At 33.9% G+C, this 27,622-nt stretch overlaps 1 protein-coding gene and 1 long non-coding RNA gene across 8 annotated transcripts; one reads left to right on the top strand and one right to left on the bottom strand.

Annotated features, from left to right (window-relative positions):
- Positions 1 to 864: 864 nt before the first annotated feature.
- Positions 865 to 10,489, bottom strand: LOC148607585 (uncharacterized). 7 transcript variants are annotated; one of them, XM_088544290.1, is made up of 8 exons: positions 10,388 to 10,431; positions 9,770 to 9,895; positions 9,516 to 9,599; positions 8,854 to 9,171; positions 6,130 to 6,239; positions 5,343 to 5,520; positions 4,441 to 4,641; positions 865 to 2,394 (listed from the first exon to the last, which is right to left on the bottom strand). In XM_088544290.1, exons 3-8 carry the CDS (start codon positions 9,586 to 9,588, stop codon positions 2,324 to 2,326), a joined length of 951 nt encoding a protein of 316 aa, XP_088400416.1. In that variant the 5' UTR covers positions 9,589 to 9,599; positions 9,770 to 9,895; positions 10,388 to 10,431; the 3' UTR covers positions 865 to 2,323. The 7 variants fall into 7 exon arrangements, with proteins under 7 accessions (XP_088400416.1, XP_088400415.1, XP_088400417.1 ...); XM_088544289.1 differs by lacking the exon at positions 9,770 to 9,895 and having other exon boundaries at positions 10,388 to 10,489; XM_088544291.1 differs by lacking the exon at positions 9,770 to 9,895 and having other exon boundaries at positions 9,516 to 9,566; positions 10,388 to 10,473.
- On the top strand, positions 4,950 to 27,622 carry LOC148607584 (uncharacterized). Its single transcript, XR_015914993.1, has 4 exons — positions 4,950 to 5,057; positions 16,022 to 16,131; positions 19,766 to 19,904; positions 27,542 to 27,622. It is a non-coding gene; the product is annotated as an uncharacterized LOC148607584 (long non-coding RNA).

The following is a 27,622-nucleotide window of genomic DNA, read 5'->3' as shown; positions in this document are numbered from 1 at the left end:
ATGAACTACAAACTACTAGATCCGTGTTTATAAATTCAAGTCGAAATTCAACATAAAGATTTCCAAGTCGAAACTGTTCGTCAGATCATTCAAACTTAATCCACACTCATAGAAATAACGCATGCCCTTAGATACATGTCTTTCCCAACTAGCAACATGTCTCTGTTTATAAGCTAAATGTATGCGTAAGGAAATATCTTAATTACGCTCATCGGTCAACCTACCGATAAAGTGGAGGACACGTGGGGTCTGGGATAAGGTAAACGGCAATATTACGGAAATCATACTCTTCGGTACATATACAAGAATGCACTACTTACAAATCCAAGCGCTCTCATTAATTATGTATGTGAACGATACTTGTAATGTATACAAAATGTACCTCCGTAGCCAGTTGTATCAAAGACTGGGTTCCGCCACCAACATCCGTTGGGTATATACTAACAGCCAGGTATACATGTATCAACATAACCAAGGGCGGACGTGAGAGATCCGAAAAGACTAATAGGTTCTTGCATGAGTATTTATAAAAGATCTTAGATCGCTTCAACGAGTGTGGAAAACTATAAAATGACGTTCTGAACAGACTTTGAGACCAGAACTGTGATTGATTTTCGATTGCCTAATGAGCAACACGCGACTTATTAGGCGTGGCCTCCGGCGAGGCTTGTGTGTTTGTAAATTACTGTCCAATTTAATTGTGATGTCAGTCATCTTATTAAAATTAGATAAAAATTGAATTTTAATTTTTGAAAGAAAAAAAAACAGCGTGAACTTGAAAGAGTAAATAGGACATTTTATTCCAGCATGTGAGATTCATAGTTCGGGTCCATGAATGGATGTCTATTTAAACATACTACAACATCAATCAAGATCAATTTAATGTATTCTCAAAATCTTAATTATTGCTGCTCGGACGTTAAACCCTAACAAACAAACAAACAAACAAACAAAATCTTAATATTCAAGAATTGAAATTTTACCATCTTTCCTGTCTTTTTTGGACCAAGGAATAAAAACTTTGTCATAGCAGTAAAACAAATTACGGGAAAATGCTACTTAAAAATAAATATTGTCAACAGTTTTTAGTCGAAAAAATGTGTTGTCTGTATTTGGCCTTACGACCCACACGAGTTATTTCTTTGAAACCATCGCCTTATTAACTACAATTCATTTGAATGTAGTTAAAACAAAACAGTGTTTATTGTTTCGTAATTTTTTATGTTTCCACTTTATTAGATTGTTTACATTCATTTTATGATTAATTATGGAACAAAACGAGTGAAAACAATTAATGCACTGATTCCATAAACACTCTGGGTTGTTCTCTTCAGCATTCTATTATTCGAACATTAGTACGATCCGTGACATAGAATATATAGAATGTTAATATTCATAATTTTACCATATACATGTAGTGCTGATTCCCATTTTGTTTTATATTTTAGAGATAATATAGGTTCTAGCGATCCTCTTATTCCCCTAAAAGACACACATACATGTACACGTTCTTCTTTTAATATCGGGATGTATACTTGACGAAAAAAAAATCATTTCAGCACGATATATTTATGAATATCGTTTATATGATCTAAATGTGAAGACCGATACTTTTGTGGTAATTATCCCTGGCCATCTTAAGTACTTTAGTTGGTTTAAAAAAACCGAAATCTCCAGTTTTCGTAACCCATAAAAAAAATAAGAAAGAAACATTGATTATTTTTCATGAAATGCATTCTCAACAAACAAGATAGAATAGTAACAGAAGATAGTAAAATATTTAAAAAACATCATCCTTGAATATTAACAACAATGCGTTCACGTATGCCAAAAAAAAACAAATATTTAGCATGATACATTGTAAACATATTTTAAATTATTCATCAAAAAATGTCATGGTTATTGAAAGAACATACAAGTGTAAATAAACAGTGCTTTACAAAAAGTCAATAGTTGAAATAGACATGTTTTAAAAACAAAGGTGTGTAATTCTAGATCTAAACCTCACTTCGCTTCACCCATGTTGAAACAGGGAAAATTTGAAACCAAAAGTCATGTTACATTTTTTATTTAGCGATTTCACAATTTTAATGATATGCAATCAAAGTAGTTCGATGCGTTTAGATTCTAGGCGGTTTAATATTTCAAAGGTATAATAATAAGATGTTATGATTTGTTATTCATTGGTTAGTAACTACGTTGAATCGACTATAAAGTCAATGTATGGCACATGAACTACCTTGATTAATAGTACCCCTTCCGTCAGTCAAAGTCCCCTGCCCACCAACGAGGAGGAGGAAGTGGGATTTAGAGCAGGATATAGTTAAAGGTTTGTTGTTAAGTTTATTGATTCTTCTGGCGATGACTCGGAGTTTCTTCTCGATTGTGTTTTATCTAAAGAACAAATTAATCAAATTAATTAAAATAGACTTAGTAAGTCACATTACAACACACAAAACATCAGAGAAAACATCATATTTCTTAAGGTTGGTTTCTTGTGCCAACTTTCTATTCAACCTATTCTAATTTTCATTTCTTTAAAATTCGAATAACAGTTGCATCTTAAGTTGAAAAAGTTAAAAAAAAAACTAAAAATGTTTCGTATAGTGTAGCTTGTCACGACCGTATTTACTCTAACCTTGATCAACTGAGGAAAATAGGGGCACAAGATTCAAGCGAAATACAGCTCCGATTTCAATATTAAATAAATATTTTTTTTTGATATGACGACTTTTTCGGAAAACATTTCAGTATTCAAATGTATACATAATTTTCCTTATTTGGATAATGAAACTTTGCTTAATTGTATCAAGCAACTGTCGATCTCCCATTGGAAAGAGGTTAATTATACCAAGCTACACGGCTAGTAACACCCAAACATATTGAATTTATAAAGACAAGTCCTTAGCCATTCAGAATCCAAGTCTAGAAATTAACTAGTACGGGAATAAAAACATTTTTTAAAGGTGTTTACCAAGCTTGTGTCTTGGACGCACACATATACAAAAAAAATTGTATCACATATATATATATATATATATTAAATATTATAAATTTTACACAGACACCTTCTGAAATACTTTGTTCAATATAAATTGCGCAATGTATGTCTTCTCTCTACCCCAACTTATGTTAATATAGTTTTGCTGATACATATTGTTTGTGTGTTTTGAATTTTTTGAGAAGACAAATACAATTTTCAAGGTAAGATATACGTTGACATTTAGTCGAGGTCATTCAAATGTTACATTAATAATGAAAATGTATAATCTAAAAATTGTATTTATAATTGATTTTTCTATTTGTATTTATTCTTCAGTCGGGAAGGTCATGCACTCCCTGTAAGAGTAATCAAAGGAACCAGGGTCATAGCGGTAATCAAAAGAATGTAATCCAGGGACAAAGACCAGATATGGAAAACAGACATTCACAACAAAGAACATAAAGTAACTAAAATCATACATACAAAGTAACAAAAGTAAACTCCACTAAAAACTGGGAGCATGGACCAGATGCACTGGTAGGATAAGCGTCCTCTGCTTTCCTAGAAACACCCGCCGAGTTGCTCATAAAAAGTCAAGTCTGAGGGAAGGAAAACTATGACCCGTTCAATAAATCAGTTCTCATGGTGCTGATGGATACACCATAACGATCCACGAGTTCATGATAACGACCATAAAACTTCTGTAGTGATGACTTCAATCTTGTAGCAACATAACCCTGCTCCAGAAGCCTATTTGTTCGAGTTCTAGCGCGATACAAAAAGTCTGCGTAGTTTCGGCAAGCTCTGGCATAACGTATGAGTTGTGATATGAACACTTCATACGCAGGAGCCGAAGGGATGTTGCCACAGATGAAAGGAAAGTTGACAATTTTGAATGAAAACTCATCACGTTTATCGTAAAGTTTGGTCAATAGTTTTCCTTTACCACCGATTTCTAAGTGTAGGTCAAGATATGAGGTTGACTTCACAGTGTCTGTAGTATCCTTTATCTCAAGTTCTTTTGGGTAGATGCGATGTATAAATCCCCGAAATTAGGATTGTTTAAGGATAATACGTCATCTATATAGCGGAAACTGAGATTGCAGGGTCTAGCCAAACGATATTATTTCTTTCTGATCAGATCAGCTATAAAGTCAGCCTCATAAGAGTGAAGAAATAGGTCAACAAGTAACGGAGCACAATTTGTTCCCATTGGAATGCCGACCGTTTGTTTAAAGACACGTCCACCTCATTGGACAAATATGTTGTCGATTAAAAATTCCAGCATTTTGTAAACATCTTCCTCTGTATATATAAAAATCATTTATGGCACTTTAAATGGTTTTTCTTATAATCTGAAGATTTGTATTGCAAAATGTCAAAGGAATAACTAACAAATGTTTTGCTATGATGTATCTTTTTTCACTTCACACACTTAAAATATTGAATATACATACAAGTATATATAGTTGCTGTTCCCATTACTACTGCTGCTGCTACTACTACTAACATTTTTACTATTACTCCTGGTACTGCTTCTGTTTCTGGCGTAACTCGAGTATGTTTGTTTGAAAGTTTAGTGTCTTTGTCTGCTGTTCTATATTTTGATGAAGTTTTAAACATAACACCAGAATCTGAGCCTGTGAAACTGTTCACATCTAAAATAAACTACTGATCGTTAATGACTGAAATAACTTTAATTCGGTAGCCACGATTGCCATGCAAGCATTATATCTGCATTCATAGTTTTGGTATATGTTTTGCAAAGATCAACTAAGAGTTCTACGGTTAAATTGTATTAAAGAGCTTCTTTGGTGGAACGATAAAGTCGATCAATTTTAAGACAACCACGTTTACCTTTTTTATTTGTAGCGAATCGGAGACGGTTCAAAACTAAACTTAAATAAACATTTATGGAAAAAATTGATCAAACAAATTATAATTGAATCTATGGTGAACGTTTTAATCATACTACATATATAGAATAAAAACGCTCAGTATATGTGAATGAGCAGTGAATACGGAAGTAAATTAGTCTACATACATTGTACAAGGTACTTTATTGAAATATACAGTAAGTCGACTTTTTATAATAATTTGATTGATACTGGACTGTCCATACGTAAATAACACATACAAAAGTCCAAATCTAGCATTAAGAAGTTCTTAGTGTATGGTTTTTATAGGGTTCTGAATAATTTAAAATTGTAGTAATAAAATCTATGACCTTATTCAAGTCAGACAAATCTATAGTCTATCACATAATTCTATAAATAATATCTTACTATCCTTTTGGCAGTATATGATAGTTTTAGATAAGAAATGGATGGCTATTACACTCTTGTAACGCAACACTAACCTGGACACGATACATTATGTTGCTCAGTGTAACCCGCCGTGTAATTGCATTCAATTAGTAGAAGCACATTATTTGTGCAGACTGCATCAGTCAGATTAAATTGAAATGACATCGATACATTAAAGAGGATTCCATTTTTAAGCTCATTTGATGTTGTGTCTTTGTCCTTTGTATGCTTCTGAAATTATCAACGGGCAACAAATCAACCAACAAACAAACATAGAATTCCACAATGTCTGTTGAGATAAAATTCTGTAAATATTTCCTAGGCCTTGCATGGACTAAGTTTTGTAAGATCTATATGAAAATTCAATTACATAACTAAATTAAGTCAAGTGATATCACTCTTTTGTAAATCTTAATATGCCAATTGACCATTAAAACATACTTGCTAATCCTGTATTGATTTTCATAGATGTTCCAATTACATGAGGTTGCCTGACAACATTGATTTTGTTTATAATTACATTATAAATACATTTTGCTGTTTCAAAAGTCAAATAGACAAAAACATAAAATCAAATATTTAAAACCAAATTGCACTAAGCCTAATGGGAATTTTTGTATGTGTTGAGGTAACATTCTGAGAATATTTCTTCTCAGAGATTGTGTGCACTATGAAAAAAGCAAATTGAATTCTATTTAATAATTTTTCAGAAGAATTTTTTGTCGAATATATAAAGAGCCTTAACTGACAATAGATACATTGTGATATGCCCAACTTTCTCAGACCATTCTGCACACTAATTTCATTCGGTTTACTTTATACATTTACATGTGGACTTACTGGTATTAGTGGTGAGCATCGAGGCACAGGAAATACACTACTTAGGTTAAGTTCTGCTCGTAACGTATTGTTTGTAATATCGAAGTTTAAAATTGAATTCTCTGGTTTATCTAAAACAGAAAAAAACACATTGCAAAACAATCGTTATTGATCATAATCAGTTTACCGAAGTTGTTCTCTAAAGATTCCAAAATAAGTGTTATGTAGACCATTCCTATACTCGGCGTCACATAAATAAGATACTGTTAAAATTTGAATAAAAATATTTTCTACGACTTTATTGACACCTACCTCGTTTAAATTGTCTTAAATAACTTGCTCATTCGTTTAGCCAAACGGCTTCTCCCTGAACATCGAATCGTTAAATTCCGGTGAAATTTTAATTCTCGGTCCCAATATTTACATTGTCAAAAGTCGGCCATGTTTACAGTGATATGGTTGCTAGGAGATGTTGTTTACGTTTAAATGGTTTGTCCAAAATCCAAAGAACCCAGAATGCATTTCGGCGCTAATTCGAATATCTCAGATTTATTCTACGCGAACATCGTACAACACCGAGAAGTCGATTTAGCAAACGATTGTCACCGGAGTTCGACGGGAAACAAATCGTCCCGTAGAAACCAACATTGCGGATATTAGTATAGGATTTTCCCGTAAGGATTTGTTACGCACGATTTCAGCCAATAAACGACTCATTTAAACTATCACGTCATGCATATATCTTCCGATTAAATAAAAGAGAGACAACTCTAGCGGTAAGTCCCGACAGTTTAAAACATAGAGCTTCAAATCGAAAATGTGCTGTATGTGACGTTGAGTATAATATTGTGCCTTTATTGTGATGCAGATTATCCTCCTCTTTCTTATGTATTATAATATAGGGTAGGCATCGCCTAAATCAGCGAGCACCGTGATCTTTACCATGCATGTACCGTCTGTGCGAGCCTCTCAAAAATAATAAAGGACATTACAGAGAAAGGGGTGGGGCCGACCCGGATGAAAATATTTGCTTCGCAAGTGCTATACTTTTTATTTATATTTAACAAGCTAGCAAAATCAATATTTCTATTTGAAAATCTGTCTTGTTGATTAATAGGGGAGTTTTTTTTCAATAAATGAATGATTTGTTTCCCAAAAATTCCAACCCCATTACCCCCTTTCCCCTCGCTCTCAAAATGGTCAATAACTTTATAGCACTTCGTAATACTTCACATTTTTTATCCGTTAAGGGCATCTTTAGCAACATCTATTTTAGTTTTGGCCTGTCAGATCACTCTGTACAGATACCAGAAATATTACAGTTCTCCACAGATGGTGGGAATATTTTACACATACCATGTGACGTAAACCAAAATTCAGACGACAGCCAAACAAGAAAATAATTGCCTTTCCGATCTTAGAAAAGCTACGTTTCAATTTTCAAAAAATAATCGGAGTTATTTTTTTTTCTAGGCGGGTTAGGTTCTTGACAACAACAGCCGAGATACATGTCCGTACATCCACGTGTTTCCCGAAGTTTTCATAAACATAACGTTCACTCCTTTAAATAAGTAAAACAAATTAGAAAAAGACTTGAAAACTATCAGAAAAATGGATCTATTTTTACAGAAACGTAAGCTTAACCTAAGTTTATTTTTTTACTTGTTTGATTGAAGGAAATGATTAATTTTCTCCGTAAGAACATCCACTTTTTGTTACTTCCGGGCCATGACTTTTTTTTTTCGTTAGAATATTTGGGAATCTAAAGAGAAATTTAGGAAGTACACGTAATAACGGTAGAGCTCACACCGTGCTTAAGGAGGTGGACCTGGGGTAGGGACATAGCTCATTAAATCAGTGATATGTTTTTATCATATACAATTTCACCAAATCCTCTCAAGCTTTCGTTTGAAGCAGAATAAAATGAATCCAAGTTAATTAGATGCTTACATAAGATTGATGTAAAATGCTTAAAACAAACGTTCCAATGACATTCAAGAGTGTTGTCCCTTACCCTAGGTCTACCTCCTTAAATGACCAAACTGTTACACCTTGATTTAAAAAAAAACAAACATAGACGACTAAGCTTGATTTTTTAAATAATTGAACCTTAATATTGAAATTTTTTTACAAGATCTTATATAGATTATGTAGGAATTTTGTTCTATTCGCCAGTAATAAAAAAAACAATCTACAGAATTTCATCAAAATTTTGCTTTTCCAGTTTTCCAACGTTCAAGAACAAATGTTTTTAATTGTACAAATCGTATTTGTAAATGGTATTTATAGCTATAATTTAATGTTAAAATTTCGTTTAAAAATTACTCAGAGATAACATTATGTACACTTATCATAAGTTGATGAAATACATAAACGCGCTATGATCTTTACCTTCTTTTTCAAAATTATTTAAACTCTTTTATTTAATTCGACTACTTATTTGTAATCGATATGTAAATGTTCATGCCAGAAAAGTAGGCGGCTATTCATAATACCAATGATGTTTTATCTGTAAAGGATCGTTGGATTTCTCATAATTTCGTGGTTAAACATCCTCTTAACAATGCATATCTTTGTGCAACGCAATCAATTTAAAAAAACTTCCTCGTGCACTTCAAAATTAATTAAGGCGTGTTAAATTATACTCGCTTTAAATTGAAAAACTACATGTATATGAGTCAAATGTAATCCATGAATCAACTTCCTGTTATATTATATCATAAAAGTGTATTTGTGAATGCTTACGTATAAATGTAGATCCATTCAATGACAGAAATTTGGAAGCCCTGTGAAATCCGCAAGAGCAAGAATACAAACGATTGACATCGGTTAAGCCGAAGTTCATGATGACTAAAGAAAAGTGATCTGAATTTGGATCTGTGTTGTCGGCATATTTAGCTGGCTTGTAAGCAAAATCGTTGAAGAGAAGAACATCTGTATTTGCTCCAATTGTCCACTGCCGTACAGGACAGTCTTTCGGATTTTTTAATGGATGATACATATAACAGGAGAGTGTAACGTTGTTTCCAAATATAACAAGATGTGTGTCAAGTTTCTGTACAACTGAAAAAATAACGATTACGTATCAACATCTTGTTGTGAAATTAAATCTCTCTCTCGAAAAGGTTGATCATTCTTGTATTGAAGTGTTTATCGTTTTGTCGATTGATATATGATCTCGTTTATTTTTCTTATTATTTCGGCATTTTCAAAGTAGTTCGTTTTGTTATCAAGAAAATCTAGGCATTATATGTTCACCTGTAAAGTACATTTGTTCTGGAGGTCTAATATATTATGCATGCAATACGTTTAAATGCCTTACTTTATGGTGCACTAAAACAGGTAAAACTCTTACGGGTATGATGAAATGAAGTATCACCGTTTCCTTTCCTTTATTATTTTTTTACCTGATGTCCTTAGTTGTTGTATATGTAGTGAGACAACAACCATTCCTGTAACTAGATAAATAACAAATGCCATCGTGCTGTATTCTGAAATTTAATAAACGCATACATTGCATAGTTTAAATTTTTTTTTTTCTATTTTCATAAAGCAGGTAACACCATTATTTTTCAATCACCAATAAGTTATATTTTAAGTGTCAAATTGAATGGATTTTAACCAAACTTTTCCACTAAATCTATCTATCTATCTATACAACCTTGCTGGCCGAGTGGTCTAGGGCACTGGACTTTGTGCAGGCGGTAATGCCACAGATGTCACAGCGGTACGAGTTCGAGTCCCGTGGAGGGAACGACCAAAGATTTGCTTCGCAAATTCGACAGTTCTATATATATACATATATAATAATGTTGATTGTCATTAAAACATTTATTGTAATGCTAATATTGATAAACTATCCAAAACTGCTAAAATTCTAAATTTTAATTGTGAATAATAATTGACACAAGGAAAACATTTTAATACAATCTCTGTGCTCCCGTTAATCCTCTTTTTATTCCACAATAAGCAGAACCCCCAAAACATTCCCAGATTTCTTTTAGGGATATGTCACCTTTGGTAAATTTTCAAGGAGATCCATTCACTTTTACTCAAGTTAAATGATTTTTTCTGGCCCTTTTTGAATCCATTGATTCAACGTCCTGAATATTTCAAGGTCATTTTCAGTATTTTATACAAAACACCGCTAGCAGTTGAAGAAATTTGGAATGAATTTATTAAATACATCCATTTAAATATATTGTAAATATAGACTTTATTTTGTCATTACTATTGCTTTATGGTACACGAAACACCACATTAAAAAGAAATTACTTACTGTGATCATTGGTGTTACAACAAACACCTGGATATTGTCAAGATAAAAAGTCTGCTCTGACGTTAAACCCCAACAAACAAACAAAGATAAAAATACAAAATCGGGATTTCACGTTCTATAAATAAACTTTAGTCGATACACTACGGAAGGCGGTTAGGGTCATTTGAAAAAAAAATAAATATAGCTATGTCGAAATTACAACATAGCTATGTCGAAATTACGACATAATATGTCGAAAAAACGATATAGCTAAGTGAAAATTACGACATAGCTAAGTCGAAATTACGACATAGCTAAGTCGAAATTACGACATAGCTAAGTTGAAATTACGACATACTATGTCGAAATAACAATATAGCTATGTAGAAATTACGACATTATGTGTCGAAATAACGACATAGCTAAGTCGAAATTACGACATAGACCATAGTGTAACACTTGTACTTAATCATATGGAAATAAATTTGAATAGCATTAAAGAAAAAAATTATGAGTGATCATTTATTTCCCATTTTAGGAAACGAGAACAAGAACTGGCTAAAATTGTGCATACATTTTTCATGCCGTTTATATGATAAACACATTAGAAAGAATTAAGTTATTGTGACCTACATTTTCCGCTTTAGTATTTCTGTTAAGATATTTTGGTTTAGTCTTAATTCTAAGGTATCTGAAATGAAATACAACTAATACCTAATCACTCAATAGATCTTAGGAATCACAACCCGGTTCACTATGTGTTTGTCTGTCTCTGGATAAGAAAGGTGATGAGATGAAGAATTATTGGACAACTATATGCATGTTTTTTCTGTGTTCCAACCTAGTTGAATAGGGAAAAATATATAAAGGGATACACATGTATGTCAAAGAAGACAAAAAAACCTAATTTGTTGGTAAAATGGTAAAAACGTCAAGATTTGGTACTTTTGGTATCATGCCTCATTAAATATAAAAGCTAGGATCATATAACTGAAGTTATAAACTGATGCATCAAGGATCGTGAATTAGCTTCCAGGCAAAAGTGAACTATCTGCAACCTTATTTTACATTTCATTGACTATGTTAAAGTTTACTTCTGACCTCATGTATGGGCAATAAATAATTAGAAGGATCATGTAACTTTGTATACTATCTTGTATACTTATTTCATATTTTCTATATTGAAGTTGGTTCTAATGTACCACTACAAGATGAAATATGTTATTGCAGATTTCTCCTCGAATCTTGGTTCCCTTAATTACTCTTTCTTTTTTTTTTGTTTATTCATAGCTTCTGAAATGGTACTCACCAAAATACGGTATTACTCATTACTCATTATTGGATTGAACAGCTATTTTCGGTCGTTATGCATGTATGACCGGATCTCGGAGCTCCCAAACTCAATGAACGGCAATGAATTGTTGAATTGTTGGTCCATATTTGTCCTATGTGTTTGGCTTGACATAAAACTGAAGAAAGCAAAATGTTAGGTTCTGCAATGTTCTTTTCTACAAGTTGATTTTTAGTATTCTACATCAGTGGGTGTATTTATCTTTTTTCCCTGATTCCTAACCGTTGTGGGTAATTATCTAAAAACTCTGGCGGGAAATGTTATCGTACTTTTCTGGAGTGGAACGTAGCCAAATTTTCAGTGTTAATTTCTACAGTTGGCAACTTTCATTTGCATTTTTTAATTTTTGAATACAGTTTCTACGAAGCCTATTGAAGGATTTCAAAAAAATATCGGGATTAAGAAATATAAAAAAATCTAATCATAAGCTTCTGCTGTTTTTTTTAGACAGTGCTACACCTAGGAATCATTAAGAATGTTAAATATGTCTACATTTGTCATAGAAAAAGATGTCAACTAATTATTACATTTGTATTTATATTATAAAGCAATGGTATATAATATGTGTATCGTAGAAAGCCGTAGAAAGGTGCAGTATTCATTTTTGTAAAATATTGATTTTGTCAATATAGTAAATTCGATTATGTCATTATACACCAGGACAAAATCAACGCGGAAGAAAAAAAACCCGTATCAACATTTATGTTATAGATCACGAATAAAATGTTTTTGCCGGGAAACACCTTCTTCCCGAGTGGACTACTTTCAAAATCCAAAATGACCTAATCATAAAACAAATGGTTCATTCAACCTATGCCAACATTTTGAAAAAAAATATAAATAAAGGTAAAAATGTATTTTGGCGTAGGTTGAATATTGTGTAAACATAATTGTCTTGTATAAACAATGTGACAAATTATTTGTAATTTGTTTACCCATCAAATTATAATTATGTATCAAATTTATTTCAGCTTGTAATTATTTTATATGCTGTTTTTGTATGATTTTGGTTAAATTTTTTTGTTGGTGATTAACTTTTATTTATTTTGATAAATTTTGTACATTTACTTCCATTTTATTTTGGTACCAATTTTATTTGTACATGTACAATAGTTTGTAATGATTGTGTTGAAAGTTTGTTGCATATCCATTTTAAAACTCCATGCATTAGGCACAATGGACTACTATTAAGTCTGAAGTGCCCATTTGGATTTAATTACTTTCTTTAAGAAATTTACTGACAACGTATAACTAAATATGAGTAGTTCAGGTTCTTATCAGAAATATTAAGTACATGCAACATTTAAAATTGATTAAAAGACACATTAAAAACAATGAAGCCGTCATCTCGGAGGTTCTAATTTTGTGCTTGTTTGGGAACTTTTTAACCATAAAGTTACATGTAATTAGTTCTTACGCTTGTATATCGCATATGTCAGGGCTAGGGACAGTCCTCGTTGCACATCGCATTAAGAAATAATTCTAATAGAACAAATTATAATATTAGAAGTAAGTTCTCATTGCTCAAAAGTAATCCATAGTCTTCTTTTTTTATTTCAAAGTCTACGTTTTCAGCCGCCTTAATTAGTTAATTACTGGACAGGCTTGTATACATGCTTGTCATGTCGTAAGTACATAGAAAATTTGTAGTCATTTAGAAACTGTAAAAGTTCCGAGCTGTCTCGTACATATGTTCCTTGGTCTTTAACGATAGATAGAAAAAATAGTCAAGAAGAATGTCAACAATGGAGAATAATATTCTTATCTTTTCTCTATTGGAGATAAAATGGTAGTTTGTGTATTTTTGCATCTTCCTAATATTTTGTTTAACATAATGGATTAATATAACACAAGTCTCTGGATGGGTCTTTATAACATTATAAACCCCCGTGCAGGTCCGGGTGTTACAAGAATAGGCCTGCAGCAGCGCTAAGCTTGTCGTAAAAGGCGACTAAATAGTGCTCAGAAACCTAGCCGGGGGCTAGGGCGCTATCCCCACAGAGCAACTGGGATGTGTGCCCCAGGTGGTGGAATGGGGTACCCCTGGCGTGTTACATGCTGGGATTGTCAGGCTATAATACGGAAAACCTGACCGCAAACCATAGTGGTGCATCGTGTTGGGAAAGATGCCACGTTCCTCGCACGTTAAAATACTGTGGTATTCTCCCGGAGTAGGAACCATAGGGCTCCGCCACAGGAGGCTAAATTGCCCGACCCTACCCACCTCTCACTACTTCCAGTGGCAATCAAAATTTGTCGACGACCCCATTGTCCTTGTGTCCCATCCCTTTTTCATTTCATCATCATTTCATGTTCATTTTATCATCAATTTCATGTTCATCGTCTGAATATAGCTGAAATAGTGCTGCTCGGACGTTAAACCCCAACAAACAAACAAAAGACATTTTTTACTTACGTTTTCATACATAATTTAATATGTTGAATGGCAGTTTATGGTACATTCCCTATATGTACGTACATGATATTCCTCTCCTCTCCTTTCATTTTCTTTTTCTATTATTTTTTTCTACCTTACACTTTTTTTTTAAAGAAAAACAGAATACAACATTATTTTTTTTCACCAATAAGAAACTTCACTTATTTTTTCTCTTGCCACACCAAAAATATCTTTTTTATTTTTTTGCAAAGTGAAATTAATATTTTTTTTCAAAAATATCCCAGGCCCATTGTGTTACAACATAAACATAATATTTTGTCAAAACGTCAATACATGTAAGTGGTAGAGGTGAGATTCTATGCATATACTCTTCCTTTTGAAATGCCTGTACCAAGACTCAGGATGTTACATTGGAGTCGTCAAATATTCCTGCAACACAATGAATCAAAGTTCATGTCACATGTTTTTGTACATGTATTTACACTGTACAATTGCGTATAGATAAACATACAACACGTTTTAAAAAAGTAAAAGTTGGAGACACATACATAGTAAAAGTCTTAAATTGTACTTGTCAAAAAAAAACACCCAAAAAATTCAAAAAATAAATAGATATTCTCATGATTTTATTTTCCTTAACTGGAAAAGTCTTACATGTCTTACATATCTTGCATGTACATGTAAGATATACATCGTATTTTTTTTATTTCACCAGATTTAAAATTTATGCAACCTTATTTTAACATTTTATTTTATTTTTTATCTTATGAATAACTTCAGTAAAGAACAACCCTTCCTGTTAGTTTGTCATAATTTCATAAAGATAGCCTATGGATAGCAATGAATGAAGGAATGCTTCATCTGGCATAATGAGCCAATCTGCTTTCGTTTTCTTCTCGGGTTTATTTGATATGTCTGTACGTAGTAAAGACATGCTCAGACAAAATTATTTCGGCATCATCAGTTGGTAAAGAAAATAATTTAATCAAATTTCCCGAACAAGCAGTGTCTTTAGCAAAATTTACAAGGCATAATAACAAAATTTACATGTTGTTGTTTACATTTGGACTAATTTCCGTATATCCATTAACACTTCACACGAGAAGATCTCAAGTAAGGGGAGATAATTTATTGGAAATTACAGGTTCCAGATAGGGTAATTATCATAACTGTAATAGCAAAACTAAAGGATGTCCCAAAGTTTTATTTATTTTGAAACTTTCCTTCATATTAGAACTGCATACTGACAATTTTTTTTATTAAAAAAAGACTTAGGGCAACCATTCTTTTTGACAGTTTCAAACATAACATTTCTGGCATTTTAGGGTCAATGGTTTGTTTTTAACAGCTGATGTATCTTTATTGAGCTTTCCCCAATATATTGCATTTTTAGTTTGTTTTTCCAAGGGTATAAAGTTATTGCTTATATATTAATATTACAAAAAATATTTTAACAATCTCCTGCTAGTTTACTTTATTTACAAAGTGCACTGTTTTTATGCATTTTTTCAAAGACTAAGTAAAAAGGCGGTCGTTGCCATGGAAACCACTATATTGAAGCGTGAAATAATGAGCTCTTTACTATCCTACAAACATTTACCGAGGTCCTCATTTAATGGTTTCACAAAAAAACTACTACAAATCTGATTTAAAGGTGGACATAACCTAACTATAACCACCAATGAATGTTTCATGATGACGATCGTGACTGTAGTATTGTGGCAACATAGTCTTGCTTTTAACAACTTGTATGAAGTTGAGCACGTTATGAATCAAATAATATAAAAAGAAGTCCATATGCAAGGACAGAAGGAAATTTGACATGTAGATGTAAATAAGGATTTATTGCGTTTGTCGTATATAGTTAAATTACGTGGTTACCAATTTTGTCGATCTCTTATATTAGGTTGAGAGGTAAAGGAGACTTTCCGCAACACCTTGTCATGATCTGCCAGGGCTTTGGACTAGCTGTCATCATCTGTCATGGGTTGTGACACTCTCCTGTCAGGAACTATTGTAAGTACTGCTGAGACGTGGATTACAAGTGTTTCTGATAGATTCTGACAGTCACTAGCTAGAAAATACTTCTCTGACTGAATTACATAAAGTACATGTGCATGATTCAGAACAAGGGCGTAGCACCTGGATCCCTATTCGTACGACGGGAAGGAATCATTGCTTTGTTTTTAAAATTTATGACAAAACTTTTATGTATAGCATGCAGCATCCACAAAAATATTGCCTGGGGCTACCACACTGGCTTTTAAGACTTTTGACGGAAATTAATTTGTCGCAGTCAACAGTATGATAGAGTATTTATATCATAGACCTATAATTATAGGTTTCTAATTATATATTGACAATTTTAAACATTTTATACAAAAATATGTCAATTTTTCGAAATTCGATGTAGCCACCAGCATGATAGTTATAAGGAAAATAAATTTGCATTTCGTCATTAATTTGGATACTTTTGGCATTTATAAGTGCTCGCACTAATACATTTTGCAAGAATATGATATTTTGAAAGGATTTTGACTTAAATTTATGTGTCGGAGCCTCCACATGATAGAAATATTGAAAAAAATTGCATTCTAGCCATAAAGGTTAGATCCTCGTTGAAATTAAAAGTGACCGCAGATATTCATCTGGCAAAAATATTTTATATAGTAATTCTAGACACTTTTGTAATTTAAAAGTGCTCACACTCATAGATTTTACACGAATAAGACATTTTTATAGAATTGCGACTCAAATTTATATGCCGCAGTCCCCCCATGATAGTAATATGTCTTAATTTTTTTACACTTTTGGAATTTAAAAGTGTTTACACTCATAGATTTTGCAAGAAACATTTTTAAAGAATTGAACTCAAATGTATATGTTGCAACCACCCACATGATAGTTTTATTGAATAATTTAGCATTTTAGTCATTTATGTTAGATCCTTGTCGAAATTAAACGTAACCGCACTCATACATTATGCAAAAATATGTCAATTTTAAGAAGTTTGATTGAAAAATATGTGTGGAAATTACCAGTATGATACTTATACTTACATTGTTTACATTTTAAACAGTAATTTTAGAATGTTATTTAAAATGGCTCCCACTTAAACATTTTGTTTCTTCAAAATATACCATTTTTAAAGAATTTTGACTGTAATTTATATAGCATAGTCAGCCACATGATAGTTATATAGTAAAATTTAGCATTTTAGTCAATAGTTTAAAAGTGCTCCAACTCATATATTTGACAGAAATAAACCAATTTCGACTAAAATACAGGTGTCACAGTCACTAAAATGAAACTAATATTCAAAATTTCTACATATTCTACATTGATTTTGAACGATATAGGTAAATTGGATTGATTGATTGATTGATTATTGGGGTTTAACGCCCGAATAGCAATATTTTAGCTGTATTCAGGCAATGAACATGAAATGGATGAAAAAAACGGACATAAAATGATGATGAAATGAAATATGAGATGGAACACAAGGATAATGGGGTCGACACATTTTGATTGACACTGGAAATAGGGAGAGGTGGGTAGGGTCGTGTTATGTATTAAAATAAGCTAATAATGTGAGAGATGATCACTTTTAGTCATTTCAAAAGTCACTGTAGAAACCTACTTATTTTTTTTTTATTTCAATAAAAATGGCCTTAACCGTCCTGCGTTGCTCGAAATAACGGAAATTTGGGTTTGCGAGACCCGCGCAACCGGAATACCTCAGTCATTCTAGTTACACAAAAGAAAAAAAACTCGGAGGCGCTAGGCGGATGGATCTGTCCGAAAATTGACTGATCCGATTCTAAAGTTATAGTTAAACTAGTTGAATTCTTTACCATACCTTTTTTTCTCAGTTCCATTTTGATATCTAAAAAAATTAGATTCACGTTTTTTATTTCTAACACTTTTATGTAAAAGCGGGATAAAGTTTTCCGTTTTTTGTGCTGAAACTGAAAACTGCTTCAGCAAATGCCACAAAACTTTTCTTTTTATTCATAGTCACAGGCTTTCATAAAAAAAGATCTCACAATTTTCGATTTTCGTCAATACTTACTAAGATAGTGGGGTGGTTTAAAATTTCCGTTTTCACGCTCTGACTGAAAATTGCCTTCGCTTTCAGCATATGCCATGAAATTTAAGGAAGTACAGTACAGTCATTCCGAAAAAAGTTGGTCTCGTTTTGTTGAAATAAAGCTGTTTTAGACAGTCCACACATCATCTTCAAGTGTTTTGTCATAAAAAAGTGCATATTTGTGAAATCCATGATGTGTGGAGGTTCAGGTCATTTATAAGTAATTAATTGATTATTGTTATAAAATCCAGTAGGCATGGTAACACACTGAACAAAAATATTACTGAGTTTTAATGCAGATCAAGGGTGCCTTTCCAAAACTAAAAGCCAAATACTATGTTTTATAAAATATCAGGCACTTAGACACTACCACAGGACAAATGCATGCATGGAGTAGGTGGGAAAAGGCAAAAATAATTAGACCCTTTTCCATTCTTTCGCAATTTTAGTTCCAAAAGTTCGTGCAAGATATGGTATTTTGTCCATGTAAAAATGCTTAACGACATTTAAACAATATATCCACCTAATTTCAGCTTGTAATTTTAAGTTTTACCAAATTTGTCGGGGATAACTTGGTGTGCGAAACAGTGCGCCTTAATGTAACTGTATAGTGCACCACAAGAACTCTTTGTATTCGTAATTATAGACTTTGTATAGATTTTTTTAACCTTTCAACTCTACGTCAAAAGGTTTGACGCTTTGAAAAAAAAAAACAAAAAATACCGGGGTGTTTTTTCTTTGTTTTAGCGCGTAAACTAAAAAAAGCTTTCAGACAAGGCCTTGCAACAGATATTCTTTGTATTATTTTTGGAACTCATATGCAACAACTGGGTGCCTTCGCCCAAAATTTTTGGTAATGGTTTCTAAATGTCTCTTTATAAGGAGTCCAACTCAGTTAAGATGTCCCGGGGTTACGTTGGCGGAGACATTTGAAAATATCAGAAATATCATTTAAAATTTCATTTCCCTTAAAATGTTGTTCTTGGCAGATTCGAAGCTTCCAGGGAACTAAAAATTGATGAAAAGCTGAAACTAAAAAAACAACACATTTAAATAAGAGGCTCACAGGAGCATGCATTGCTCACCTAGTTAAAGTTTTGCTTTTCAAGGGCAATAACTCTAGCAAGGTATTGACCGCCAATTTTGACTAAAGAAGAGTTTAGTAGGACTTAAATATATCATAAGGATCATCATTAATCAATTGAAAGTTTCTTTCTATATCATATTGTTCAAGATATTTGCTGAGGATGCTTTATTGTAAGAACATCATTTTGTTTTTCATTTCAAGGGCAATAACTCTATCTACGAGGCGCCTGGCAACTTTGAGACAATACTTTTGTAGGCTATATAATAGGATCATTTCGGCAGCTGAAAAGAATTTGGCTAAAGCCAACGGTTTAGGAGAAACATGTACATGTATATGCGAACAATGTCTGTCTGACACCTTTGTTTTAATTTTGGTAACAGCGGTTATTTTTTTCGACGGATCAAAAATCCCCACATCAATTCTATGCATAATGACATAAAGAGCATTCATATCATGTTTGCTTTGAATTGCAGAATATCACAAGGAACATTTATACTACTACTGGTTTTTATTGGTCCTATAGTTTCAGAGGAGAAAATTTTGAAAAATTGTTTACGACAACGACGATACCAGACGCCAAGTGATTGCAATAGCTCACGTGCCTATGGCCAGGTCAGCAAAATATTTAATCATTTCCTTTACAGTCCATATCGCATTTTTGTCATTTACTTCAAACGTTTTTGTGAATACATTTGTATGGTCCTTATTGCACGTTGTTCTATCTATTTCACGCTTTTAATTTTTGTCACTTTTTCCTAAAAAAACGGATTGTTTCATCTGTTTTCGCACTCTAACTAGAACAAACGCTTTCCGCTATGGCAACGAAACTTTAAGATATTCTCTGTATCCATGGCCACAAGCTCCCTTTGATTTTCTTCAAAACTTCGATCATACGTTTACGATTTTTGAACTTTCGCTAATAAAAAGATCCAAGTATTAACGGCTCCGTAGGTTCAGCAAATATCGTCCCAAAAGGAACAATACAATGGCTAAGAGACGCTTAATGTTTGGTATATCAGCCGACGGGCGAAGCATGCATTCATGGCACATCTCTTTATTAACCACTACTTTAACCACTTTTTAAAACTTTGTTATTAATTATTGCGAGAAATGTCATTGTAATGGTATAAGCAATTGTTCTCGTGCTTAGATTACTAGTTGTGTTTCAACGCTGCCACACAAACTGGTTTAAAAAACACTTCTCATATTTAATTGATTAATTTCTTGTAAGGACTGCAATCTATTTTTCGGTGATTTTAAAGAGTAATAAAGGGAACCAAGATTCTAACGGTAATAAAAAAAATGTAATTTAGGGACAAAGACTAGACATGGAAAACAGACATACACAGCAATGAACATAAACTATCTAAAATAGGATAAAAACTGGATCATGGACCAGGTGCACTGGTAGGGAAAGCATCCACTTCTTTTCTAGAAACACCGTCCGAGTTGCTCATAAAAAGTCAAGTCCGTGATAGATGAAAGAGAAAAGGAAAACTATGACACGTTGAAAAAATCAGTTTTCATGGGGCAGATGGATACCCTTTTTAATTTTTAATTTTTCAAAGTGAAAAACTTTAATAAGAAATATTTAGACATGATCAATGCTTGGAATATTTTAATAAACAATATGTATATTTGATTTAATAATGCTCTAGACAGTGAGGAACAGCACCAGTTATAAACAGAATTATTACTTACTTACTTACTTACTGCCCTTTACGCCATTGGCATGTAGGGCAGCAACGAAGCTCCTCCACTCTTGTCTATCATTGGCAAGTTTCTGTAATGTGTCCCAAGTCTTCTTATGTTCTTTGACTTCTGCTTCAATGTTGCGTCTCCAGGTGATCTTTGGGCGTCCTCTCCTGCGTTTTACCTCAGGTGTCCAGAATAGGGCTGTTTTTGTGTTGTCTTTTGGGTCTTTTCCCAGGACATGTCCTAACCATTTCCATCTTCGTTTCATAATGATGGTGGCCATGTCTTCTTGTTGGCATCTATTAAGGAGGTCCTGATTACTGATCTTAAGAGGTCAAAATATTCTTAGCATCCTCCTCAGACTCCTGGTGTGAAAGGTTGAGAGTTTGTGTTGGTCTGACCCTGTTATTCTCCAGCACTCTGACCCATGAAGCAGGATAGGAAAGACGCAACTGTTATACAATTTTAGTTTGGTGCGGATAGTGTACTGTCCTGATCTCCAGACAGGTTGCAAGCTATTAAATGCTCCTCTTCCTTTTGAGAGTCTAAGGTGGATGTCGCTCTCCGCACCTCCATCAGTTGTAACTATACTACTTAAGAATGGTGTTTTTGTCTACCTCATTCCAGGAGCCATTAATCCAATAAATTGCATCAAGTATGCTAGTTTGTTTTAATAATTCGGATCCAGATGCATGGGGTTGTTTTTCCATTTGTGTAACCATATGTGTCAACTGTAAAAGAAATAAAATTACAGTCTAAATTGATAATCCACACAGAATGATAAGTTTTTGTGAATTTGCCAATAAGTAACATGATTAAAGCAGTAACCTGGTCATTGTGTAAATGACCTTAAGATCACAAACATGTTTATTTAACAATCAATTATCCTTTTAACATGTTTAATAATGACAATTTGACATGCCCCAAGGATATTACTGTCTGCTGGTTGGGTGATTGTAAAAACAACATAAAAATCAATATGAAATCAATATGCAACAAAAAGGTAAAAAAGGGGGGGGTAAATAAAATCATAACTCACCTGTCGTTTTCTAAATTTCAATTTAGTAGCCTGGATAACTCCCTGGTCCATAGGTTGTGTTTTGCTGATTGTGTTGGTTGGAAAGTTTTTTATAATAACATTGGGTAGCTTAACCTCAGGGTGACATGGAGCATTATCAACAAATAACAAAATCTTTCGTTTCTGGCGTTTCATTTTCCTGTCAAGTGTTTTTACAAACTCTGTGTATATTTTACTTGTCATCCATGCCTTTTTGTTGTTTCTATATGTGACTGGTAGTGTTTTGGAGTCAATGTTTTTAAAACATCTAGGTTGTCTGGATTTCCCAATCACAACAGGTTTTATTTTTTCTCCCAACTTGCTCGAGCACAAGGCAACAGTAATACGCTCCTTGGACTGCTTACCTTCTGCACAATCCTCACCACTAAAATGAAAAGTTCCTTATAAAAAAGTCCGGTTTCATCCATATTAAATATATCATTTGGTAGAAAACCTTCACAGAGTGTAGGAAGTTTCTCTTTCCACTCATTCACAGTCTCGTTATCCACGTCCCCTCGTTCACCACTCATTGTTCCAAATTTGATGTTGTGTCTTTTAAGAAAGGATTCTAACCAACCATTAGATGCTTTAAATGTAGTAATCCCTAAATCCTCTGCAAATCGTAATGCCTTTTCTTTTAGAAGTGGTCCTGTCACATTAATTCTTCTACTGACGGCATCTTTAAAAAAAACTCCAAACATAAGTCATTTATATCTTCGTTGCCGGTCTTATGTCTTTTCCGTTTTGATGAGCCCGCTATGTTTTTCTCCAAATCCTCGAGAACTTCAGCTTTACGCTTTCGCAAGTTTTGAATCTGTGTTTTTCCTACTCCAAAACTTTCAGCTACTTTATATGCTGGACTTCCATTGTCCTACAATTTAATTGCCTCTACTTTTTGTTCTAACGTTAAAACTTTTCTTTTCGTCGCCATTTTCGTATCTAATGTAAACTGTTTTCAACTGATTATTATTCATACGTCAGTATTTATTTCCGCGAGTTTCCGGATATTTTCGTAAATTTGACGGAATTTTTTGCTTTAAAATTACTTTACTTCCGGTTTTCGAACACTTCCGCTAAAATCAAAAGGTCGCGTAAGTCAGGTGTTTTAACCATTTAGACATGAATAATACGGTCGCTAGTCGCGTTACGCAGGGAGTCGCTTAATACAGTTAAAAATAATAGAAAAATGAATTGGGGGACCTAAATTAGGTCGCATAAAACAGGTGGTCGCTGAATACAGGTGGTCGTTAACACAGGTTTGACTGTATGTGAATTTGTTGGTAAAAGGTAGACATTATTCGTGCAGTTTGATAGATGTTGGTGTGTTTACATTAAACCGCATAATCTCGGTTTTGTTTTTGTTGATGTCTAGCCCAATTTGTCCTGCATAATTCTGAAGTTTCTTGGTCTTTTCTTGTATGTGTTGGTGGGTGTGAGAAAGCAAAGCTATGTCATCGGCAAAGTCTAGATCTTCCAAGATGGAGAAGGTATTCCATCTGATGCCTCTTGGTGTATCTTTCGTTGTTTGTCGCATCACCCAATCAATGGCTATGATGAAAAGTGTCGATGACATAACACAGCCTTGACGGACTCCAGTTTTTACATTGAAATACATGTCGCTGTTGTTTCCGACTCTGCATCTGAAGTTCGTGTAGAAACTTTTGATGACGTCTATAAGTTGTTGTGGTATTCCGTATGATCTAATTATTTTCCATAAACTTTCTCTATGTATGTTATCAAAAGCTTTTTCAAAATCTATAAAGTTAATATAGAGTTGTCTCTTCCATTCAGTGCCCTGCTCAATAATATTGCGTAGCGTGAAAATTTGGTCGATGCAGCCTCTACCTGGTCTAAATCCAGCTTGTTCTTTTCTCAATAGTTCATCTACAGATCTTGCAATTGATGACAACTTTGGCTAGTATTTTACTTGGGATAGAAATCAAAGTAATACCTCGCCAGTTATTACAATCATTTAATATTTTTTTTTGGTAATTTTATGATGATTCCTTTGTTCCACTCATCTGGTACTTTGGTCTTATTCCAGATATCTTGGAAGGTGGGATGGAGAATTTTTGCGGATAGATATGGATCGTTTTTAAAGAGTTCTGCATTGAGATTATCACTACCTGGTGCTTTGCCACTTTTCAGACTTTTGATTGCTGTTATGATTTCAGATATTTGTGGTGGTTCTATATATATGTCAAGCTCTACTTCTGCATCTTTAATTTCCGGTTCTTGAGAAGGTGGTGGCCTGTTAAGTAACTCTTCAAAATGTTCTGTCCACCTTTTGTCTTGAGCGCTTTCTGAGGTTAATATGTTACCCTGTTTGTCTTTGACAGGTAAATTTGGATCTATTCTTCCCACATATAGTTCTTGTAATTTTGTATAATTTACTCTGTTCTCCTTTCTGTGCTGGTTCTTCTGCATTATTTGCTAGCTCTTCCATAAAATTCCGTTTGTCTGTTCGAATTAGTTTCTTAACTTCTTTTTGTATTGAGCTGTATTCTTGTTGGAGTCTTTCTTTTAGCCGAGGTGATTTGGTCTTATCTCTTTTGGCTTTAATCTCTCTTCTATTATTTTTTGTTTTCCAAGTTTCAGGTGTTATCCAGTCCTTATGCTTTTGCTCTTGTCGCAAACCTAAACACTCTTCGCTTGTTTTTGTATATATGTCGGTTATTTTGTTCCATTTTTCATCAATATCATCCATAACATCTTCCAAGATATTTAACGCTTCATAGCGATTCTTGAGTGTTATTGAAAAGTCATTTTTTACCTTCAAGATGTTAAGTTTTTCTGTATCATAACGAGTGGTTGTAACTTTCTTTCCAGCTGCTCTGAGCTTGAGTCTGATATTTGCTGTAACAAGTTGATGGTCACTTTCTACATCAGCTCCTCTTTTGACTCTTACATCTAGCAAAGATCGTCTCCACATTCCATTTATCATGATGTGGTCAATTTGATTACTGTCTCTTAAGTTTGGTGAATACCATATTAACTTGTGGATATTCTTATGAGGGAATAGTGTGCCTCCAATGACAGAGTTGTTGATGTTGCAGAAGTCAGTTAATCTTTCACCATTTTCATTCATACTACCACATCTATGTGTACCCATAGTTCTTTCAAAGTTCAAGTTGTTATTGCCTACTTTTGCATTCAGGTCACCCATGATTATTTTGATGTCATGATGTGGGGTTTGATCTAACTCTTGTTGAAGTTGCTCATAGAATGCATCTTTGTCTTCATCGCTGGCATCATTTATTGGAGCATAGCACTGAAGTAGCGTCATATTAACTTGTTTACCCCTCAGTCTAGCCATGATCAATCTGTTGCTGACTGGTTTCCATTCCATCAGGGTTCTGTCTACTCCTTTCTTTGGAATGATGGCTACTCCCTCCTGATGTTTCCCATCTTCTCTTCCTGAGTATAGTACTGTTTCGCCTCTTGTTGTTTTTATCTTTCCAGATCCTGTCCATCTACTTTCACTGACACCTAAAATTTGTAGTTTGTACCGTTGCATCTCAGCTGTTATCTGTGCGAGCTTGCCTGTTGCATACATCGTTCTCACGTTCCAACACCCGATGTTTGTATTGGTTTTTACCATGTTGAGGGCCTCCCTAGTCATGTTGGTAGTCTCCTCTCGGCTTTTTCTACCTACAGTCATTAAAGCTCCACTGTTGGTGCGGTGGGGGCTCTCCTCCACAGTGTACATTTTTTCTTCGTTGCTGTTTCCGTAACATATCTTTTTTTTACAAGTTAGGGTTGTTAGCCCTAAGCTTAACCCCCATAACTTGGAGGACCAGTAGATTTTCTGTAGGGGGATCCTTCCCTTAGATGCATGCATCACCATGCTAACGAGTACCATCTTTACGGATTTTCTGTCTGGGTTTTCTCCCATAGCATTTGACTGTCCGAAGCCTTCTACAAGGCAGTATTGTGATGCTATTTAACCCATAGCTGGATCAAGGTTGATGAGTGCTAGGACGTATCCACACGCCGATGGGCCTACACACTGCATCTCTGGGGTCCTTGATACTCCGAGATCCTATACAGTTTAGACTAGGATACTAGACCCTAGTTACCGTGTGCTGTCGCGAGGAGGCACTGTAGAGGTCTTAGACTGGTAGAGGCTTTGTACTGACAAGAAAGACTTACGCACTCGGCTTTTATTTTCACCTACAAGTAGGCTAGTCAGCGGCAGTAGTGGAGTCTTCGACTCCCCCTGCACTAGGCGCATATCCAATCCCTATGAAAATAATCACTAGCACACACAGGGACCTAATAATTCTGTATATAACTGGATGCTGCTCTCATCTGGTCTACAAGTATGTTTGATACTTTTTTAAGAGGGAATATTCAAAATAAGATTGATGTTGTTAATTACTTCTCCGTGAAAACAATTTTGTCTATACTCTGGGTCACTCGACCACTTTTGGACAAAATATTGTGATAAAAAATATGTTTCATTTTTTTTATGAGCAACTCTGCGGGTGTTTCTAGAAAAACAGACGACGCTTACCCTACCGGTGCACCTGGTCCATGTTCTCAGTTTTAGTGGAGTCCGAGATGCTCATTTGCTTTTGTTACTTTGTATGTATGAATTTAGTTACTTTATGTTCTTTGTTGTGAATGTCTGTTTTCCATGTCTGGTCCCCAGATTACATTCTTTTGATTACCGCTATAATCTTGGTTTCCTTGATTACTCTTTACCAAATGAATGACTAAATTGTGAAGACTATGCATCGACCATTGATTCTTTGCGGTTGACATCATTTTCGGTTATCTGAATTTGTAACTCCGCCTCTTTAAAATTCTTTATGGGGATTACCATTGTAAACTTGTTTCTGTCATGGCCGTTTTCATCGCCTAGCATCAACTAATTTGCATAATTTCTCTTCGATTTTCGTCGAGAAAAAACACATAGACCAATCAAATCGACTCCCGCCAATATCGAAAAATTTCGCGCCATTTCGATCAGAAAGTGTCCGTTCAATTTCCGCATTTTGTACGTTGTCTTACCATGCCCTTATGGGTGCTTAACTATCATTTAGTAGCAACCAAGAGTGAGGGAAAATGTTCACGGAGTTCGACTGGAAAAATTGGCCCGAGAATTACGAAATAAAAAGATAACAATATGCTTACATTAGTCTGATTAGAGTCAGACATTTTGACCCCTTGACCTCCATTTGTTTATTTTGTGTATTTATCTGTTAATCTGATCGTGAATGCTTTTTGTAGCAGTCATATTTTAATTTCTTTCTTCAGTTTACTCATACATTCAAGCACAATCGCAATTGCACGTTTACATGGCCTGTAGTGTAAAGTAGTCAAAATGTATGCCCTTGTAAACTGAGAACCGGACAATCACTAGAATGGAAACTCATTTTTTTTTATTTCAAGAATCATTTACACATACATGTAGTTCTCATTAGTGCATGAAGTTTGTGATATATACGTTTTCTTGTTATATACATATAATCATAATTTTCATGTTATTCAGAATAATGCGAATAATTGACGAAATGAAGACCCATGAGATCCATAGTAGAACTGATTTTATAAAAGCATGTCAAATAATCAT

The sequence above is a fragment of the Perna viridis genome, chromosome 9 (genome assembly GCF_037379345.1).
Source record: "Perna viridis isolate PV_CMFRI_1.1 ecotype Kerala chromosome 9, ASM3737934v1, whole genome shotgun sequence".
NCBI classification, from domain to species: Eukaryota; Metazoa; Mollusca; class Bivalvia; order Mytilida; family Mytilidae; genus Perna; species Perna viridis.
This window is presented reverse-complemented; position numbering and strand designations above follow the sequence as displayed.